Source organism: Diceros bicornis, chromosome 6, assembly GCF_020826845.1.
Source record: "Diceros bicornis minor isolate mBicDic1 chromosome 6, mDicBic1.mat.cur, whole genome shotgun sequence".
Taxonomy (NCBI): domain Eukaryota; kingdom Metazoa; phylum Chordata; class Mammalia; order Perissodactyla; family Rhinocerotidae; genus Diceros; species Diceros bicornis.
The window spans coordinates 14461313-14482313 of NC_080745.1; the positions used below are offsets into that span (position 1 = coordinate 14461313).

At 34.7% G+C, this 21001-nt stretch overlaps 1 protein-coding gene and 1 pseudogene across 3 annotated transcripts in view; both read right to left on the minus strand.

The window, feature by feature from the left end:
• LOC131406967 (zinc finger protein 33B-like) overlaps positions 1-21001 on the minus strand; it is an 84067-nt gene that overhangs the window by 37225 nt on the left and 25841 nt on the right. For 2 of the 3 annotated variants that reach the window (XM_058542898.1, XM_058542897.1), the window contains exon 5: positions 16557-16661. In XM_058542898.1, coding sequence (XP_058398881.1) covers positions 16557-16661 — 105 coding nt within the window. Of the gene's footprint in view, positions 1-13733; positions 16662-21001 lie in introns of those variants that run through there. The other variant, XM_058542896.1, reaches the window with a different exon arrangement.
• On the minus strand, positions 637-1377 carry LOC131406974 (RAD9, HUS1, RAD1-interacting nuclear orphan protein 1-like; annotated as a pseudogene).

A 21001-nucleotide genomic window follows, 5' to 3' on the forward strand; every position in this document is an offset into this window, starting at 1 on the left:
AGTAGTTGAAGGAAACAATTAAGAAAGATCTTTTGTGGATGGGGCAGTATTGCTGCATTATTTATAGTCAAAAGCAGGGTTCTCCCCCAAATTTTCTGCAACCATTTATTTACGTACATTTTAAGCAGTTACTAAAAGACATTTAAAAATTTTAAACAGTTAATACAAGAAAAATATGAAATGAACTGTTTACGACACTAAAAATTGTTTACGACGATATTTTAAAAAGCAAATTTGAGGGGCCGGCCCGGTGGCACAAGCGGTTAAGTGCCCGTGCTCTGCTTCGGCAGCCCAGGGTTTGCAGGTTTGGATCCTGGGCACGCACCGAGGCACTGCTTGTCAAGCCACGCTGTGGCGGTGTCCCATGTAAAGTAGAGGAAGATGGGCACAGATGTTAGCTCAGGGCCAATCTTCCTCAGCAAAAAAGAGGAGGATTTGCATCAGATGTTAGCTCAGGCAGCCCTTCCTCACACACACAAAAAGCAAATCTGAGACTTGAATTCCCTTACGACTTTAAGGCTCTAGCTAAAATGTCTTTTTTCTACTGATGTTGCCGGTATTATTCCCATTTTATTCTATTGATGTACTCTCTTGTGAGCCAGAAAAGTGACTTTAGCAACTCTGAAAACCATCAATCAATTTCTTGAGACTACTGATGCCTGAGAAATCCAGTCAATTTTTCAGGAACTGGCTTTTAACTAGCTTCCCTCTTTCTCTGAGGTAAGTATAAAAGTGTGGTCGTCTCTTCCAAATGACCTTTATATCCCATACTTCTCAGACAGAACAGGCCCAGGCTCTAGTCTCTTGGGAGTATGGTGTGAAGGGAGCAGCTTGGAAGGCTATTTCCCTCTGATCTTGGGGAATGGGCTCTTCCTTCACAGAAGATGACTCTGGGGTCTGGATATCAGGTGGAATGAACACATAAAGTAACTCTGAAGTGAATGTGCTGACAGTTCCCCACAGCTTTGGGAACTGAGCATTGGAACTAAGGGCCTTCCGGAAATGTCCTTTTCTGATTGATTGGGGCACTCTCTGACTAAGCGGATCCCAAGTGTGGCTGAACTGGAAGAATATGGACTCTCTCAAATGCTCAATGTAGAAACTTGGAGGTGGTAGATTATCAACTGGAATGTCTTGCCTGATACTGGTGATGATGTTTCTGGTAGGCTGGGAACGAGTCTGCTGCCGCTGTATCAAACTGAGGCAATACTCAGGAAGTGATGGTGTTGTGGTCAATGGGCTTGCTGGGCACCTATCTATGTGGGTGAAGGGAAGCTGTGGCGATCCATAGCAATGCCTGTGGCCCTCCAGCGGTTGTTGGTGGAGCAGAAGCTGGGCTTTCTGGGAACCTTGACAGTATTTTTTTCTGGGAGGCATCAATAGGTGAATGAAGAGTAGTTAGTAACCACATGATGCTGGTTGCAGTTAGGTTGGGGAAGAGGCTCCAATTCCAACGCATGCCCACCTAGTGGCGCCCTGGCTCCTATCTAAAATAGCCATTTTAACGGGTGTGAAGAGGTACCTGATTTTGGTTTTGATTTGCATTTCTCTAATAATGAGTCGTGTTGAGCATCTTTTTAACATCTTTAACTTGCCCTCATCACAGTCCCTGCTCTCCAGCTCAGGAATAAAAGAAATCAAATAGCCCACATTTCCAATACTAGAAGAATCACAACAGATCTCATTCACAAAGAGTTATAATTTATTTGTCTGACTTGTCTGATGGCACAGCTCAAAAGGCTTATCTGTATATTACAGCTAATTTGAAATTCACCCAGTGCCCAAGCTGCTTCCTTCTGAACAACTGTCAAAAATATTTATAGACTGACGCTGCCTAAGGTGATGGATGACACTTGGGGTGGAGTTACATGTATAAAATCCCAAAGAATCCACAAAAATGATTAAATCTAAAAAATAATTCAGCAAGTGGCAGTATACAAGATTAACACACAAAAATCAGTTGTTTCTATACACCAGCAACGAAAATCTAAAAGGGAAATGAAGAAAACAATCCCATTTACAATAGAATCAAAAAGAAGAAATACCTAGGAACTAATTTACCCAAGGAAGTGCAAGACTTGTACAACTGAAAACTACAAAACATTACAGAAAGGATTAAAGACCTAAATAAATGAAATGACATCCCATGTTCCTGGATTGGAAGACTTAGCACTATTCGGATGACAATACTCCCCAAGACAATCTACAGATTTAATGTAATCTCTATCAAAATCCCAACATCTTTTTTCAGAAACAGAAAAGGTGATCCTCAAATTCATATAGAACTGCAAGGGGCCCTGAACAGCTGAAACAATGACGAAAAAGAAGAAAAATTGCAGGATTCACACATTCTGATTTCCAAACTCATTACAGAGCTACAGTAATCAAAACGGTGTGGCACTAGCAGGACAGACATATAGACCAAGAGAACAGAACTAACAGTCCAGAAATCTATGATCAATTAATTTTCAACAGAGGTGCCAAATCATTCAATGGAAAAGTATAGTTTCTTTAGCAAATGGTCCTGGGACAACTACTTATTCACATGCAAAAGAATGAAGTTGGACCTTTACCTCTGATTATATATAAAAATTAACTCAAAATAGATGAAGGCCTAAGTGTGAGAGCTAAAAATATAAAACTAGTAGGAGGAAACATAGGTGAAAATCATGATCTTCAATTAGGCAATGATTTGTTACATACGAAACCAAACAAACAATCAAAGGATAAAGTTCATTGAAATTAAAAACATTTGTGCATAAAAGAACATTATCAAGAATAAAAAGACAACTCACAGAATGAGAGAAAATATTTGCAAATCATGTATCTGATAAAGGTATATAATCTAGAATATAAACAGAACTCTTAGAACTTAACAACAACAAAAAAACCCAATTAAAAAATAGGAAAACAATCTGAATAGACATTTCTCCAAAGAAGGTATACTAGTGGCCAAAAAGCTCATGAAAAGATGCTCAACATCATTAACCCCTGGGAAATGCAAATCAAAACCACAATAAGATACTACTCACACACATCAGAATGGCTAAAATTTTCAAAATGCAGAATATCAACTGTTAGCAAGTATTGGAGAAATTGGAACCCTTACACACTGCTGGTGGGAATGTACAATGGTGCCGCTGCAGTGGAAAAGAGTTTGGCAGTTTCTCAAAAACTTCAAACATAAAATTACCTTATGACCTAATAATTCAACTCCTACTTACAAACAAATATTCACCCCAAAACTTTTAATATGAATATTCATAGCAGCATTATTCATAACAGTAAGAAACTAGAAACAACCCATATGCCCATGAACTGAAAAACAGATAAACAAAATATGGTAACCATACAATGGAATATTGTTCAGCCATAAAAAAGAATGAAGTATTCTTACATGCTAAAACAAGGATGATCCCTGAAAAGATCATGCTAAGTGAAAGAAACTGGACACAAAAGGCCACTTAGTGTATGATACCATTTATATAAAAAGTCCAGGGGCCAGCCCGGTGGCGCAGTAGTTAAGTGTGCGCGCTCTGCTTCGGCGGTCCGGGGTTTGCAGGTTCAGATCCCAGGTGCACACCAATGCACCGCTTGTCAAGACATGCTGTGGTGGCAACCCATATAAAGTAAAGGAAAATGGACACAGATGTTAGTCCAGGGCCAATCTTCCTCAGCAAAAAAGAGTAGGATTGGCATCAGATGTTAGCTCAGGGCTGATCTTCCTTAAACACACAAAAAAAGTCCAGAATAGGTAACTCCATAGAGCTAGAAAGTAGATTTAGCGGTTGTCAGGGATGAGAGTGAAGGGATAATTGGGACTAACTGCTAAATGGGTATGAGATCCGGGAACAGAAAAAGGACATTAGGGAAAAACTTAAGGAAATCTAAATATAAAAGTATGGACTTTCAGTTAACAGTAATGTGTCAATATTGGCTCACTAATTGTAACAAATGTACTGTATTAATATACGATATTAATAATATGGGAAGTGGGTATGTGATATATGGGAACTCTCTGTATTATCTTCACAATTTTTTGTAAATCTAAAATAAAAAGTTAAAGAAAATTTTTAAAAATTTAAAATAATAAACAGATGGTATGAAGTATAAAAATGTGATTGACTCGTAACTAGTACAAAATTCAGTGAAAAGAAACATTACAAAAAATGACAAATGATGGGGTCAAAAAATACTTAAATTACCATTATAAATATGCTATATATATTCAAGGACTAAAGGGAAAAAAATGACAGATAAGATATAAATATACAATAAGGGAACCAAATGGAACTTCTGGAGATTCAACAGAATCGCTGAATGTAATTAATGTCAAAGAAAAGCCTGGTGAACCTGATCTAGTAAGTGCCCCAAATTTTAAAATACAGAAAAACTTTTAAGAACAAAACAAAACACAAAACGAAGGCTCAGTGTCCATGGCACAATACCCAGTAGTCTAAAATTTACATCACTAAAGTCCTAGACGGAGAGAAAAGAGAAACAGAAAAATATTTTTAAAATAATAGGCAAACTGATAAAAACTATGACCCAAGAAGTTCAAAGAACACTAAGCATGATAAATGCAAAGAAAAACCACACCAAGGCACATCACAATCAAATTCCTGAAAAAGTTATGAACAAAAAAATGTTTAAAGGAGCCTAAGAAGAAATACACATGTACAGAGAAACAAACATAAAAGTTACCTCAGACTTCTCATTACAAACTACCCAAGCCAAGACAATGGAATGACATCTTTACAGCATTAGAAGAAAACAAACTACCAACTACAATTCTCTACCCAGATAAAATAACCTTCACAAAAGGGCAAAATAATTTTTCCCACCAAACAAACAAAACCTGTGAGAATTCATCACCAGAAGTACTGCAATACAAGAATGTAAAATGGAGTCCTCTTAGGCAACAGGAAAATGATACCAGATGAAAATCTGAATATACACAAAGCAATGAAGAGCATCAGAAATGGTAAATAAGGAGACAAATATAAAATACTTTTCATTTATAAATTTCTTTAAAAACAAAGTTTAGGGGCCAGCCTGGTGGTGCAAGCGGTTAAGAGTGCATGCTCTGCTCCGGTGGCCCGGGGTTCGCTGGTTCGGATCCCGGGCATGCACTGAGGCACCACTTGTCAAGCCATGCTGTGGCGGCGTCCCATATAAAGTGGAGGAAGATGGGCAGGGATGTTATCCCAGGGCCAGTCTTCCTCAGCAAAAAAAAGAGAAGGACTGGCAGATGTTAGCACAGGGCTGATCTTCCTTACCAAAAAAAAAAACTTTAAAGCAAGCATAGTAATATATTGTGAGACTGACAATGAACAAAGAAATGGAAAACATGACAAAAATAGTGCATAATAGGAGAGGAAAAATGTACACACTCTCTTGTATACTTTAAATTTTAAATGGTCTATTATTACTTGAAAGTAGACTTGATAAATTAAAGTACATTATACACTTTAAAGAAAGCTACATGATAATTTTAAAATAGGTAAAGTTAAGAAGCCAATAGTGCTGATAAAATGGAATATGAAAAATATACATTCAAAAATAAGGCAGGAAAAGAGGACAAAAGAATACATAAGATAAATGAAAGAAAAAAGCATACTATTGGTCTAGACAATATGGTGTACATTCATTTCTCCCTGCTCCTCCCTGCAAAACTCTTCCTCTGAAATAACACAAGACAAATAACAGCGAATTATGAAAAGTGTTAAGATGTTGTTGTCTGATGTCCCTCCACTCAACAGGAGGTGACCCAGACTCAGCATTTCCCAAACCCCAATCTAGGAATAGAAAGAAGCCCTGATACGCTCATTCCTCTCTCCAAATTAAAAAAGAGTCCCTTTGACAATTGCAGGCAAGCCTGAAACCACTAGCAAAGGGGACTAACCTGAAGGATCTTACCCCATAGGCAGCCCAGGGAAGTGCTCTTCTTCCCCACCAAGAGACAGAGGCAGGTGAGCAGAAATGGCAAGAGAGACCCAAACAACACAGTACCTGGTCCAGGAAGCCTCTTTGCTTCTACAGACTAAGACTTCCCTCCTCACCAAGAGACACCTGATGCCTTTGCCTGGAGAAACACCTTTTGCCTCCTCAAGTAGTAGTAAAGAAACCAGTACGAGCACCAGCAGCACTAGATAAAATAAGCAGACCAGAAAGGCTCTGAAAATTAAACTATCTTAGAACCACAGCCCACATAAGTAAGGCAGCACCTATATGCTAAATTTAAAGATGTCTGCTGCAAAACTAAAAGATTTAAACAGGACTCACAGTCTCCTAACATAAAAAGAAAAAATGTACAGGATACATTTGAGAATCACCCATCATACTAAGAATCAAGAAAACAACTTGAAAGAGAGAAGATAATCAAATGACACTAACACTAATGAATCAGATGTTGGAATAATCTGACAAATATTTAAAGCAGACATCAAAACTAATGCTTCAACAATCAATTATAAATTCTCTTAAAAGAAATGCAAAAATAGAAAATCACAGCAAAAAACCCCAGAAGTTAAAAAAATCAAATAGAAATTATAGAATTAAAAACTACAACTGAAAAAAAAATTTAGTGGATGGACTCAAGAGTAGAGATGACAGAAAATAGGATCAATCAGTCCTCTTAAGAACAGATTGACAGAATTCACCCAATTTGAACAAGAAAAAAGAAATAGATTGGAAAAAAGAAAGAACATAGCCTCAGGGACCTGTCGAACAAGAATAAAAGATGAAGCATTCATATATTTAGAGTCCTAGAAGAGTAAACAGAGAGAGGAGATGAAAGTATTTGAAGAAAAAACAGCTGAAAACTTTCCAAATGTGGCAAAAGGCACAAACCTACAGATTCAATAATCTGAGTTAACCCCAAGTAGAATTAACCCAAAGAAATCCAAGCCAAGACATATAATTAAACTTCTGAAATCTAAAAAAAAAAAAAAAGAAAAAAACCTTAAAAGCAGCCAGACAGAAATGGCAAATTGCCTATAGAGAAACACCAATTTGAATTACAGTGAATTCTTTATTTGAAACCATGGAGGTGAGAAAAAAAAGAGCAAAACAGGCGCTGAACTGCAACTACGATATGCAGTGACTCTACCCTTCAGGAATGAAGGGAAATAAAAATATTCTCAGAAGAAGGAAAACAGATGTTTAAAGAACTAACATTTCAGAAAACAGAAGAGGAAGGAACACTTTCCAACTGATATTACCAGCATTATACTGATACCAAAACCAGACAATAACATTTCAAAAAATTAAAACTACAGACTCTCTCTCATAAACTTAGTTGCAAAAATCCTCAACAAAATACAACCAAATCCAACAATCTATAAAAATGAATTATACATCATGACCAAATGAGATTTATAGCAGGTATGTAAGGCTACTTCAACATCCAAAATAAATCAATGCAATCTACCAGGCTTAAGAAGAACAATCATATGATCTGGAACAACTGATATAGAAAAAGCACCTGACAAAATCCAAGAGTCATTCATGATAAAACACTCAGCAAACCAGGAATAGAAAAGAATTCCTGTAGATAAAGAGTATCCACACACACACACAAAAGTTAACAGGTAAGATTGTACTTAATAGTGAAAGACATTTTCCTTAAAATGGGGGAAAACACAAGGATGTCTCCTCTGAACACTCTTATTCAACATAGTAGAGGTTCTAGCCAGCACAATAAGGTAAGAAAAAGCAATAAAAGGCATACCACTTGAAAGGAAGACATAAAATTGCCCCTATTGCAGATAACATGATTGTCTATGTAGAAAATCTCAAGGAATACATAACAAACTCCTAGAATTAATAAGTGAATTCAGACAGACTGTAGAACACAAGAGCAACATAAAAAATTAATCACATTTCTATATGCATCCAAAAACAAAATTTGAAAATATAATACCATTTACAATCACTCAAAAAAAGGAAGTTATACATTTAATAAAATAAGTATAGGATCTTTGTGCAGAAAAATAGAAAATACTGCAAGAATCTAAGAAGGCCTAAATAAATGTAAACACACATTGTAAAAACTTAACATAGTAAATATGTCAATTTTTCACAAAGTGATAAAAAAGTTTAATTCAATTCTTACTAAAATGCCAACTGTAGACAGTATTGTGTAAAATTTATATAGAATTGCAAAGGAAACAGAATAGCTAAAAAATGATTATTTAAAAAAGTGTATCAAGTGGGAGGAATCACTCGACCTTATTTAAAGGTTTATGATATAACTACAGTAATCAAGATGGTGAAGTATTGTCAAAGGAACAGACACATAGATCAATGAAACACAACAGAGTTTCCAGAAACAGACCTACACACAAATAAGTCCAAAGGATTTTTGACAAAGGTGCAAAAACAATTCAATGGAGGAAGGATAGCCTTTTCAACAAATTGTGCTGAAATAATTGGACATCATAGACAAACAAAAAGAACCTCAACCTAAACCTCACACAAAAATTAACTCAAAATAGATCATAAACCAAAATTTAAAATAAATTACAAAACTTGCAGGCAAAATATCTTTAAGACCTAGGGCTAGGCAAAGAGTTCTTAACTTGACACAAAAAATATGAAGAAAAATTGATAAATTGGACCTCATTAAAATTAGAAACTTTTGTTCTGTGAAAGACCCCGTGAAGAAGATGAAAAGACAAATTACAGACTGGGAGAAAAGATCTGCAAACCGTATATGTGACAAAGAACTACAATCCAGAATATATAAAGTACTCTCAAAACTCAACATTAAAAACACAGTCCAATTAGAATATGGGCAAAAGACACAAAGAACTATTTCAACAAAGAGACTATACAGATAGCAAAAACACACATGAAGATGTTTTCAACATCATCAGGGAAATGCAAATTTAAATGACAATGAGATATCACTACACACCTATTAGAATTGTTAAAACAAAGAATAGTGATAACACAAATGATGGTGAAGATGCAGAGAAACGATCACTCATACATAACTGGTGGGAATGTAAAATGGTACATTCATAGCAGCTTATTTGAAACAGTCAAAAACTGGAAAAAACTCAGATGTCCATCAATAGGTGTTAAACAAACTGTAGTATATATATAATATGGAATACTTTTCACCAACGAAAACAAACTACTGATATACATGACAACTTGGATAAACATTCAGGGAATCAGGTCTACTGAAAAAAGCCAATCAGAAAGTTACATACATATACATCTAAGCAACATTTTTGAATGGACAGTGGGGGAGCACATAGAGATAAGGAGGGTGTGGTTACAAGAGGTCCTTGTGATGACGTAACTATTAGGTATTTTGACTATGATGGTACACAAGTGACAAACCTACACAAGTGACAAAATTGTATTAAATACATATACGCAAACAAATGAGTACAAGAAAAACTGGAGAAATCTGTATAAGGTCCGAGGACTGTACCAATGTCAATATCCTGGTTGTGATATTTATACTACAGTTTTGCAAAATGTTACCATTAGGGAAAACTGGGTAAAGAATACACAGGACTTCTCCGTATTGTTTCTTAAAACTGCATGTGAACCTACAATCATCACATAAAAATTTCAATTGAAAAACATGACATTTTAGAACACCTTACCTAGTAAGAGCAGAATACATAAATCTTTTCAAGTGTACTTGGAATATTCACCAAGAAAGAGAATGTACTGAGCCATAAGAGAAGTCTTAATAAACTTAAAACAAATGTAATCATAAAGATTATATTCTCTGATCACAAAGAATCTAAATTAGAAATGAAAAACAGAAAAATCCTCCAATATTTGGAAATTACACAAGGCTTTTCTAAAGGATCTATATGAAAAAGAAATCTCAAGGGGGGCCGGCCTGGTCACATAGTGGTTAAGTTCACCTGCTCCACACTGGTGGCCCAGGGTTCATGGGTTCAGATCCCAGGTGCAGACCTACACACCACTCATCAAGCCATGCTGTGGCAGCATTCCACAGGAATAGAGGAAGACAGGCACAGATGTTAGCTCAGTAACAATCTTCCTCAAGCAAAAAGAGGAAGATTGGCAACAAATGTTAGCTCAGGGACAATCTTCCTCACTGAAAAAAAAAAAAAGAAAGAAAGAAAAAGAAATCTCAAGGTAAATGGGAAAATATTTTGAACTAAATGAAAATGAATACACAACTTACCAAAATTTCTAGATCCTGGAGGGAAATGCAGACTTTAAAAGCTTATATTAGAATAAAAATAATTTCAAAATTAATGACCTAGGCTTCTATTTTAAGAAGTTAGAACAAACTAATCCCACAATAAGTGAAAGGATAAATATATTAAAGAAATGAATAGAAGTCAATGAAATAGAAAAAGGACAAACAACAGAGAAAATCAATGAACCCAAAACCTCATTCTTTTGAAAAACACAGTCAGTAAAACTGATAAAGTTACAGCAAGACTGATGAAGAAAAAGAGAAAACAAATTACCAATACTACGAATGAGATGGGGGATATCAGTGTACAGATCACAGACATTATTCTTCATGAACATTGACACAAGTCTTTAACACAATATTTGCAAATCAAATTCAACAATATATAAATGACAGATCACAACCAAGTAGATTTTATCCCAGAAATACAAGGCTGTTTGAACATTCAAACTCGAATAGAAAAAAAATATCCTAAACCTGAAAAACTTACAACTGACATGAAACATGGTGAAAGAATGCTTTCCTCTAAGACTGGGAATAAGAAGGATACCTTCTGTCACCATTTCTCTTCAGCATTGTAATAAAACTGCAATAAGGTAAGAAAAAAGATGTAAACAGCATAAAAATTGGAAGAGAAGAAGCAAGTGCAGGAGACATGGTCATATACAAAGAAAACCTTAAGGAATCAAAAAAGCTACCCAAACTAAGTTTGTTTATCAAGGTTAAAGGAAATAAGGTCATTACACAGGGATCAACTGTATTTCTATTTACTAACAAAGAACAACAGGAAATTGCAATTAAATAAATAATATTATTTATAATAGCATTCAAAACCAAGATGTACTTAGAGAGAAATTTAATACATGTGCAATATCTGTACTCTGGCAGCTATAAAACAATATCTGTACTCTGGCAGCTATAAAACAATGCTGAGCGAAATTAAAGATCCAATTGAATGGAGAGACATATTCATGAATCAGAAGAGTCAATACTAAGATGTCAGTTTTCTCCAAACTGACTTACAGAGTCAATGAAATTCTAAAACAATATTAAAGGCAGCCTTTATTTTTTTTTTTTTTAGAAATTGACAAGTTCATTCTAAAACGTATGCGGAAATGAACAGGACTTGGAATAGCCAAAACAATTTTGAAACAGGAGAACAAAGCTGGAGAATTTACACTATTTCATAAAGACTTACTATAAAGGTAAGAGAATACAGATAGTATAAAGAAGACACACAGGTCAGTGGAACAGAAAAAAGGGTCTATAGGTAACCACCCCCCCACACACACACACACGAACACAAACAATCAACTGGATTTCAAAAAAGGTGACAAACTAATTCAATGGGGAAAGGATAGTCTTCTGAACAAATGGTATTGAAACGACTGAATATTCAAATGGAATAATATAAATCTCAACCATTAACACACACCATACACAAAAATGTACTCAAAATAAGTCACATACCTAAACACAGAGTTAAATCATTTAGAAAACATGGGAAAAAAATCTTTGATACCATTAGATCTGCAAAGATTTCTTTGATAAGAAAAAAATGATAAGCTGGACTTTATCAAAATGAAAAACTTCTTTTGAAAAGCCACAGACTGAGGGAAAATATTCATAATTAATAAAGAATTCTTAGAACTCAATATAAGACAAACAACTCAACTAATAAGTGGACAAAGGATTTGAACAGATGCTTCACAAAATAAGATATACAAATGGCCAATAAGTAAGTGAAAGATGCATAACATCATTATCCATCAGGGAAATGTTAATGAAAACCCCACAGTGAAATACCACTATACGCTCATTAGAATGGCTACATCAAAAAGTGACAATACCAAGTATTTGAGAAAATGTGGAACAATTGCAACTCTTACACATTGCTGACATAAATGTAAAATGGAAGAACCACTTTAGAAAAGTGTGACATTACATATACTAACCCTACAAACCCAGAAACTTCACTCCTAAGTATTTATTCAAGGGGAATAAAAACATGTCTACACAAAATTGCACATGAATGTTCAGCGTAGCTATATTCATAATAATCAAAAACTGGAAACAACAGGTGAATCAATAAACTGTAATATATGCATACAATGGAATACTACTCAGCAATAAAAATGTAGGTGTTACTGATACATGCTAAAATATAGAGGAATCTCAAAATCATGCTAAATGAAAGAAGACATACAAGAAAGGGAACATCTTGTACAACTCCATTTATGTGAAAGGAGATTAAAAAAAAACCAATCTAACCGAGGGAGAGAAAGAAGATTATTGGTTGCTAAGGGCCAGGAGGGAGGGGGAAGTCCCAGGAGTGACTTGGAAGGGAAACTGGAAAACTTTCTGGATAATGAGTACGTTGTCAATCTTAATTATAGGAGTGATTACATGTGGGTATACTCTTGTTAAAACTCATGAAATTGGCTGCTTAAATAGTGTATATTTTACCAGGTTTAAATTTATGTCAAAATTGATTTTTAAAAAATTTTCAAGCATTACTGTTTTAATAGTAAAACTGAAAAATTTGAAAACTTTCATAAACAGGAAAATAGACAATATTGTTATACAGACACAGTCATACATTATGCTTTATTAAAATGAACTGACTGAAACTAAATATATAAACATGTATAAATATCAAAACTATGCATTTGAAGACAAAAGCAAGTTCCAGAACACATGTTCGCACCGATATAAATACTTGCAAAACAATGTTATTACGCACACAAACATGCAATAATATATGTATGTTATTATTGTAAAAGTAACGAGACATGGGATCAATATAAACCAAGTTTAGAAAAGTACTGAAGGTGGTGAAGGTTATGGGATGTGGAATGGGTTTGGGGACGGTATGCAGATGCTTCAACTATTCTTCTAATACTTCCAACTTGCAATAGGTACACTGATGGTTATCATATTTCTCATAATTGGACACGTGAAATATTTCACTGAAATGATACCAAGTTTCTGTCCCCTGAAAGGATGGGCTGTAATTGGGTTAGTAGGCTTAAAGTCAAGAAAGTAAGCTATGATGAGCTTCCTGTAAATTTGAATATATAACTTCATGTTACTGAGGTCATATATCCTAGAGTATTCTAGGCATTACTCTACCCTTCTTCATGTATTCAATGGTGTTTCTAGTTCCTGAACCTAAGAAGAGGAGGCAGATGCAGCTTCAAGGCTGCCTGTGGCTGGTCCCGATGTTTACTCAGGGGTAGGGGTGGTGCATCCTGAGATCCCCTAGAAATACCTCCCAGGATGAACCAGATCATTAGGCATTATTTGCAGAGGTAATAACATAGTTGGAGGACAGACTAATCAAAAACATGTGATGGCTCCAAGATGAAGAGAGCCATGCTGACATGTTTCTCCAAAAGTGGAATCAGAGGCTGAGAAGATTATTCAATTTATTTTTGCTTTTAAAAAAAAGGTTCATATTCCACAGTTAATATTTTTATGTCTATTTTCAGTTTTATTTCTACTAAAACATTTAAGATCAGAGCAAAACAAAACATAACTTTAGAATAATATCATATCTAAAGGAAATTTTCTGTCCATATTTCTTAAATTGACAGACCTCCTTCAACACATTTTCAGACAAAATAAAGTCTGAATTTTGTTACATTCAAAACATCTTTAAGGATTCATCTCAATATCAATTATCTTGTTCAGTAAAACGGCATTTCTTGATATAGGCTCAACTGCATTTGCTGCATACTTTGGGTATCTTCTCTATTGTCTCTGACATACAATGACTACAACTTGTGTATAGAGGTCTCAAAAAATACAAGATGTTAATTTTTCCCAGGTGTGGGTTATCAGATTGTTATTAATGGCCAAATACTGGAGGAACAATTTCCTACATCCATTTGATTCATAGAGATTATCTCCTATGTAAAGTCTTTGTTTAATAAGCTCTGATTTATAATAAAATTATTTCTCCACATTCCCTACATGCATTAGTAGGGTTGCTTCCACATATATTTAGTCATTTTTAGTGGTATTATTTATAATAGATTTCCAAATACTCATCACATTCACAGTATTTTCCCCTATGTGTATTCTCTTACTTACTTTGGAATATGACTTATGGTAAAAGATTCGTCACATTCTTTACATTCACAGGGGTCACGTCCTGTGTGAATTCTCCATAGTGTTTTGAGGCATGAATCGCTAGAGAAAGATTTCTCTCACTGCTACATTTATAATAGTCTCACCCTGTGTGTAATTTTGGATGTACTGTGAAAACTGATTTCTTAGAGGTTTTTCCCACACTCAATACACTCATAGGGTTTCTCCCTTACATGTCTTCTCCGATGTACTTTCAGACCCGAGTTGCAACTGAAGGTTTTCCCACAATGATTACATTCATAGGGTTTCTCCCCTGTGTGTGTTCTCCTATGTTTAGTGAGATCTGACTTATGATAGAAGGACTTTCCACAATCATTACACTTATAAGGCTTTTCCCCTGTGTGTATTCTCTGATGTACAGTGAGGACTGATTTCTCAGAGAACGATTTCCCACATTCATCACATTCATAGGGCTTCTCCCCTGTGTGAGTTCTCTGATGTGATTTGAGGACTGAATTGCAAGTGAAAGTTTTCCCACACTGATTACAGTGATAAGATTTCTCCCCTCTGTGTGTTCTCTTATGTACCATATAGTCTGACTTACGGTAGAAAATTTTCCCACATTTTTTACATACATAGGGTTTCTCCCCTGTGTGAATTCTTTGGTGTACTGTAAGGTAAGAATTCCTAGAGAAAAATTTCCCACATTCCTTACATTCATATGGTTTCTCACCTGTGTGAGTTCTGTGGTGTTTAGTAAGGTCTGATTTATTGTAGAAGGTTTTTCCACATTCATTACACTTATAAGGTTTTTCTCCTGTGTGGATTCTCTGATGTACTGTGAGGACTGATTTCTCAGAGAAGGATTTCCCACACTCAATACATTCATAGGGTTTCTCCTTTGTGTGAATTCTCTGATGTACTTTTAGGCCTGAGTTGCGACTAAAGGTTTTCCCACATTGAATACATTCATAGGGTTTCCCTCCTATGTGAGTTTTCTGATGTTTAGTCACATCTGACTTGTGACAGAAAGTTTTCCCACATACCTTACATTCATAGGGTTTCTCACCTGTGTGAGTTCTCTGATGTATTGTAAGGTATGAATTCCTAGAAAAAAATTTCCCACACTGATTACACTCATAAGGTTTCTCACCTGTGTGTATTTTCTGATGTATTGTGAGGACTGAGTTGCTTATGAAGGTTTTTCCACATTGATTACATTCATAGGGTTTCTCCCCTGTGTGAATTCTCTGGTGTACTGTGAGATATGACTTGTGGTAGAAGCTTTTTCTACATTCCTTACATTCATAGGGTTTCTCTCCTGTGTGAGTTCTCTGATGTATTATGAGGTGTGAATTCCTAGAGAAGGATTTCCCACATTCATTACATTTATAGGGTTTCTCTCCTGTGTGGATTCTCTGATGTAAATTGAGGAGGGATTTCCTAGAGAAGCATTTCCCACATGCATTACATTCAAAGAGTTTCTCTCCTGCATGCATTCTCTGATGTTTGGTGAGTTTCGACTTTTCGTAGAATGCTTTTCCACATTCACTACATTCATAGACCTTGTCTCCTGTGTGTGTTCTCTGAGTTATATTAAAAACTGACTTCTCCCAGAGAGGTTCCTCCAAGTTGTTACATTCAAATGTTCTCTCTCTTGTTTCAGGAAAGTTTGATCTCCTGCTGAAACTACCCACTCTTTCAATACAATCAGAACCTTTCCCCTTCAAATCATCTCTATGTATCAAGAGACATGACTTCTCAAAGGTTTTCCCATATTCATTAAACTCATAAAAATTTTCTCTTTTTTGTGCCATCTTATGGACCATGAGGGTTGGACAACTGCAGGATGTTTTATCATATTCATTATGTTCACAAGGACTCTCTCCTATGTGAGCTTGTTTATATGTGATGACAACTGCTTTCTCATGGAAATCTTTCCCACATTCTTCGTATTCAAAAGAGTGCTCTACATTTTTAATTTTCTGATATGGAATGAAGTCTTCATTTTCACTGAGGTATTTCTGATTTTGAATGAATTCATACGGTTTCTCTCCCATGTGAGTTTTTCCATGGTTAATATGAAGGAACAACTTCCCAAATGCATTGATGTCATCAGTCTTCCTTCTTAAATAGTTTTTCTTATTAATAAATAATTCTGAAATGTATTTCAAACTAATACCACATGAATCACATTTACTGGGTATTTTTATGGAAGGAAATAGGTCTGTGCTAAAATTAAACATTTTTCCTAATACATTACCTCTCTCTATAGTCAGTGTTTTGTTGTTGATAAATGGAGCTTGCCAGAAATGTCTGTCCTGGATTTCTTGACTCTGCTCTAGTTGGTTATCAACTTCGCAGACTTCTAGAAATGAGGAAAAAAAACCCCATAAGTTATGAATCTTATAATAATTATGATGAAATTACACTTATATACAAATGCCCTTTTATATAGTTGATTTAGTTTCTTAAAGTAAGAATAATCCAAAATGTTCATTTCTCCCATTCTTTTGACTTAGAAAAAAACAAAACCTGATAGAGTGAAAAATGAGGATAGAAACTCAGAACACACACATCTACATTTGGTGGGGACAGAAACTCAGAACACACACATCTACATTTGGCAATTTACAAATATGTACTCCAAGACTTAATATAGAGGTTAGAAATGAATACAAAGCACAATGAATATAGGAAAACAGATTTTGAAGAAAAAAAGAAAACAACCCTGATGAGCCAGCGATATGAAATGCAGAGAACTAGAGAGACAAAGAAGATTTGTAGATATGAGTGCCCTGGAAAAATACCAAAGGAATGATCTAATCTTTTGAAGGAAGTAGATCAGACTTTACATAATTTTATTCTCCTACTTACACTATTGCAGCTAAATTCTATGATTTACATTCCCAGTTTCATTCTCCTTTTTAAAATTATTTTTATTCTTTGTCATGTAGTGTTAATTTAGTATACTGTTAATATCAAATTAAATTTCTGAAAGCACCAATTTCTTCATGCCTAAGGAGTCCTGTAGCCTAGTTTCTAATTCTCCCTCTACTTATGTGACTTACAAAGAATACAAATAACTTGGGTGTCCAAGCACTTATCACTCCACAAGTCCCTAATAAATGTCTTCTTTCTAGACATGCCGGACTACTAACTTGCCATAAATTCTTCAAGATCAACCACGAATTTCACTCAGCTGGCTTACATTATCATTTTAGCTTTGCTCAGAACTTATACATTCTTTGGGAAAATGATACTGTCTCATTTCTTCTTCCAAATAAGTCTTCACAAACGTCTCTACAATTTCCAGTTCTATTTACATTGAAATTTAAAATTAATTACAGTCTATACATCTCATTCTATCACAACATTAGATAATACTCTTCTGTAACATAAACATTGCCTGTTAACTGCCGAAATTTAAAATACTTCAGTTCTATTTTTTGCTTTTTTCCATTTCCAACTACAACCTATGGTCTTAGAAGTGTTTATCTCTGATTTCCTTTGAATACCTCTGAGCGGATATGAAATTAATGGTCCTTAACAAGTCATGTGTTTTTTCAAAATACAAATCTCAAGTATTATATAAAGTTATAATTTCTAAATAAGAAGCTAGAGGTTTATAACCCAACATGTGCATTGAGAAGTTAATTCCTTGTAGTATTTCCTGAATGAATAAACATAAAGGCTCTCTCGTTCATCAAGAGTCACAGTTAATCAATTAACTAGTGATCCAATATCCATTATATGTTACATAGCAAAGTAAGATATGCTCTCTTTGGAGAAAGCATAATCCAGATAAGATAATAGCCTCATACATTATTAGGAATCAGAATCTATAGTAGATAATGTAAATCAAAGCAATTGAGGAACATTTCATAAAAGCTCTGGAACTTTGAGCTTAAAAATGTGCTCAAAAATAATAATAATGATAATAACAACAGGAAAAATAACAAATCATTATTATAAGCCAGGCACTGGTCCATGTACTTTTCATATATTAATTTACAAGAATCATCAAGTACCTAGGAATCAAATGTGAAGTTGTAGGGAAGGAAAGCACATATATGGGTGATACTTCAGAAGAAGGATTAAATGGGAGTTTAGCAGCAGGTTTTGTGCCACAGAGATGAGAGGGAGCCACATTTAAGGGTCATTAAACGAGAAAAACTTAAATTTCATATATTACATATTGAAAAAAATATGTCAGGTTACTAACATGATAAATTAGATGCTTTGAGGGGAAAAGTCTAATTTCATTTAGGAATTAGAACAAAGAATAAAACAATATGGTTAGTGTTTTCAGTGGTGTCAATGGAAAGTGAGAATATGAAATTATTGAAAAAATAGTTTACAAAAGTGTCACAGTTAATAGATAGTGATCTAACATCAGTAAGAAAGGATGACAGAGAGAAAAACAAAATGATACTATGATCGTCAGTTATAACAGTAGAAGGTTCATAGAACCTAATAAATGAAGGGAAATGGGGAAGATTTATGATTTGTGAATAATGATTTCAATATTAGTTCTTGCAACATTGGAGGGATCAGAATATCCTGTTGGAAATGTCCTGCAGAAAGGTAAAACATTTAATGCTGAGTAGGCAAAAGATGCTGAAGATATAAATAAGGAGTCATCAGAATAAACTAAAACCTAATAGCTTAGACATAGCAAGATCTTATTTTTTTTGGAAGATCCAATTTGATGATTTGTTTTTTAACAGGTGAATTTAATCTTTTTACATTTATGGTGACTACTGAAACATATCAAGTTTTCTCTTACATTTACTTGGTACTTTATATTTGTCACAGTTTTACTATTACTTCTACTGTACTTTTCTTGTTCTTTTTGGACTCACTCGTTTTTTTATCTTTTCCATTTTCTCCTCTTTACAACTTTGCAAGTTATACACACCTGTTTCTCAACTTTAGGTGGCTATCCATTAAATTTTACCATGAATATTTAACTTAAAATCTAAACTGAGTCAACGTCTTAAACCTCTTTTTTTAAATAACAGAAGAATCAAACACAATTTGATCACTCCCACATCATTTATATGCAATTATTGTTTAGTACATAATAGTGTCTTTTTTAGCTCTAAAAATTAGGTATCATAATTAATTTATACACATATTGTTTAAATTTACCTATATGTTTGCTAATTTCTTGTCACTTACCACTCCTCTCATCTCATGCATTCTTTTGGGTTTCATTTTCTTTCTTCCTGTAGTATCTCCATTAGAATTTTACTAATGAAATTATATAATAAAAGATATGGTTTCTATAATTTATTTTAGGATCAATTCAAATTTAATGAAACACTCTGACAAAGGCTCTCTCCTTGACTAAACTTTACTTAGGCTCCTCTGAGCCCTATCTCAGCTAGGCCTCGACCCTGGCCTTTCATGTCCATCCTTCCTGAGCTCAGTTTTAACAAGAATCCTTCTTAAGTCCATCTAGTGAGAATCCCCTTGCCCTTGATATCTGATAACCCCTGATATCTGATCAAGTTCCTTACATCCCACCCTGGATGCTAAGTCCCTGGCCTGCATTTAGCAGGAATTCTGTTAGACCAGTTTCCTCTTAGTAATTTCCTATCCACTGACCCCCTCATTCTGTTTGTTGGTTATAAATCCCCTCTGTCTTTGCTGTATTTGGAGTTCAATTCTGTTTTACAGAAACTTCTCTCCCCCACTGCAATAGTTAGTGAATGAAATCTATCTATATTGCCTTTAACTAGCTTTATTTCTCTTTGACAACTCTCATTCTTAAAAAATAGTTTCTTGAGTTCATAACTCTAGATTGACAAATATATTTTGCGTAATTTGGATGAAGTCTCTGGCATTGTCTCCTTCCTTAGTAGGTGACCTGATTTTTCTCTCTGGCTGTTAAGATCCAGTGTTCTCCAGTTTACTAACACATACTTAGGCAGATATTTCTTTGTATTTATCCTGCTTGGTGTGCATTTTGTGTCCCACATATGTGGCTTTACTGCATCATTTCTGGAAAATTCTACGCCATTATGGCCTCAAATATTGCTTCTTAGTTTTTTTTTCTCCTCCTTCTGTTCCAATTACTTACGTTTTATCTATCTTCTCATTCCTATCTTACACATCTTTGAATTTTGTGTCCTATTTCTCTTCTTCTGTCACCTTGTACTTGAACTGTGTCATTTATTCAGTTGTATTTTGCAGTAATGTCTCTTCAGCTGTGTCTAATCTGATATTTAATCCGTTTTTCAGAATTTCAACAACTTATTTTTAGTTCTAAAAATTCTAGTGGGTTATTCAACAATATGCCTAGCCATTTATATATTCTTCTTTACTGATTTTATTTCATATTTTATTTCTTCAAATGGATGTTTTATACTTACTATCTTATAAATCCATTTTCTTAAAGGTGTTTCCAAATATATTTCCCTTATTTCTGCTTATTCTTACAAATAATTTATTTCCTTTAGGTTTTTTTGGTGTGTTTTTTTTTTATTGAGGTCATAATAGTTTATAACATTGTGAAATTTCAGTTGTACATTATTATTTGTCAGTCACCATATATATGTGCCCCTTTACCCCTTAGGCCCATCTCCAACCCCCTTCCTCTCTGGTAACCACTAATCTGTTCTCTTTGTCCATGGATTTATTTAGCTTCCACATATGAGTGAAATCATATGGTGTTTGTCTTTGTCTGGCGTATTTTGCTTA